The sequence below is a fragment of the Contarinia nasturtii genome, unplaced genomic scaffold (assembly GCF_009176525.2).
Source record: "Contarinia nasturtii isolate CC-2019 unplaced genomic scaffold, AAFC_CNas_1.1 Cnas_scaffold_4842, whole genome shotgun sequence".
Taxonomy (NCBI): domain Eukaryota; kingdom Metazoa; phylum Arthropoda; class Insecta; order Diptera; family Cecidomyiidae; genus Contarinia; species Contarinia nasturtii.
The window spans coordinates 1-1,683 of record NW_022202123.1 but is presented as its reverse complement, the minus strand read 5'-3'; the positions used below and the strand labels follow the sequence as shown (position 1 = coordinate 1,683).

At 29.8% G+C, this 1,683-nt stretch overlaps 2 protein-coding genes across 2 annotated transcripts in view; one reads left to right on the top strand and one right to left on the bottom strand.

Annotated features, from left to right (window-relative positions):
* LOC116351198 (gamma-tubulin complex component 2 homolog) overlaps nucleotides 1–559 on the top strand; it is a 2,013-nt gene extending 1,454 nt beyond the window's left edge. Inside the window, exons 2-3 of the mRNA XM_031783281.1 lie at nucleotides 67–144; nucleotides 327–559. The gene's annotated coding sequence lies outside the window, so the exon portion shown is untranslated. The remainder of the gene's footprint in view (nucleotides 1–66; nucleotides 145–326) is intronic.
* On the bottom strand, nucleotides 512–1,677 carry LOC116351197 (gamma-tubulin complex component 2 homolog). The gene is made up of 2 exons (XM_031783280.1): nucleotides 1,335–1,677; nucleotides 512–1,142 (listed from the first exon to the last, which is right to left on the bottom strand). Exons 1-2 carry the CDS (start codon nucleotides 1,597–1,599, stop codon nucleotides 622–624), a joined length of 786 nt encoding a protein of 261 aa, XP_031639140.1. The 5' UTR covers nucleotides 1,600–1,677; the 3' UTR covers nucleotides 512–621.
* Nucleotides 1,678–1,683: the final 6 nt, after the last annotated feature.

The window sequence follows — 1,683 nt, the reverse complement described above, 5'->3', positions numbered from 1 at the left end:
TTTGTTGTCATATTTTGATTGTGTTATTAAAAAAATGTACTTAACGAAAATTAATAATATTTTCAGGAATTTGAAATTCGATCGAATTGAATATATGATGACCGTGATGTAAGACGCTAATGGAAAAGACATTAAAATAAGAAGGTAACATTTTCAAAACATCTTTGTCCAGAGAAATTTTTTATTTCCTGATGATTGTTCTTGTAGCATGATATTTAAAGATTATAAATAAGAACGGCCAGCTGAATATTCAAACAAATATTATTCTGACCTATTATAACTTGTATAACTTGGACAAATATTTTAAAGATTTTTTTTTATTGCAGTAACAACAGCGGCGTCACATTAAAAAAAATGTTTTAATCATACAGTTTTGGAGATTATAATGTTATAATACTATGTTGAAATCTACAGCCATTCCGGTCATTGAACAGGATTAAAAGAGATAATTCAAGCATAGATTTTATGAACTTAAAAAACTGAGAATACCTACTAAACTAATGAAAAAATTCAAATAAAAAAGTTTTTCCTAAATTTTAAAATTCCTTTAATTATGAAATGATGAATGTTTTAAATTATTACAAAATGGAATGGGGAAATATTTAAAACAAATTTGTGATATCATTCACTTTGCGCGGGTTTATTTTTCACGCCATTTTCTTCGATATTTTCGTTATAATAACTGTTGAAATTGATTGCATGCACTAAATTGACGAGTTTTGCTCCACCTAATTGGTCTGATGTCATTTCTTTGATACTATTGAGTAGTTGAAATAAAAATGTATCGAATTGCTTGCCATATTCTTTGATATTTTCTTGCCATTGTATTGAAACGTTTATACCGGCATCTCTTTGAATGAACTTTGCGAAATTCAAACAAACGCCGCACATACTAATCACTGGGCGTAGTATATTTAGATGATTGAGACAACAATTTTGCAAGCAAACGTGTAGAAAATCCTGATGTATAATAATAACTTCGTCTATATTTCGTACGTTTTTCATACGCTCGGTGAAAGCATGCCAATTCGGCTCGATGATCTCGATCAGCATATAGTTTTCCAAATGCTGAATTGCATTAAACATACGTTGACGTAGAGCAAATGCGATGCGCCATTGTGTCTTATTCTCTTTTGACATACCTGGGATAGAATCCAAAAACAAAAGAATAGAAATAATCAACTCAAATAATCGAAATAATGGAAACATATAGTAAAAAGGAAAGTGAATCCTTTTGGAAATCTTATAGTACATATTACAATTAATATATGAATTACAATTAAATATATATATTTAAATGACGATAATGAAAATAATCTTTAAATGAAACATACCTTTGCTGATTCCACACATTTCGATCCAAACTTTGCACAATTGACGTTCTACATGTTTGCAATAGAAAAGCAAACGAAACAGCATCTGGTATTGTGACAGAGACCATGGATTAAGAATGATTGAGACCGGCCATTCGACTTTGTATCCAAATGCAAAACACTCTAATCCACTTAAACTTGAATTATATGGGCTAGTAAAATCAACTTCTATATTTTTCTGACTACTTGTCTCGTTCATTTTCGATACTTGTTCAATCAGATCCATTGTAAATATATCGCAAAATAGATGATCAATGCATGGGTCATTTTTGGCAGACGATAACCGTACAATTAATTGAAGTAAATTATC

Coding starts and splice junctions, on each gene's coding strand:
- LOC116351197 (XM_031783280.1), bottom strand. CDS start 1,599: ATGGATCTGATTGAACAAGTATCGAAAATGAACGAGACAAGTAGTCAG. Junction 1,143..1,334: donor AATGTGTGGAATCAGCAAAG/GTATGTTTCATT, acceptor ATTCTATCCCAG/GTATGTCAAAAGAGAATAAG.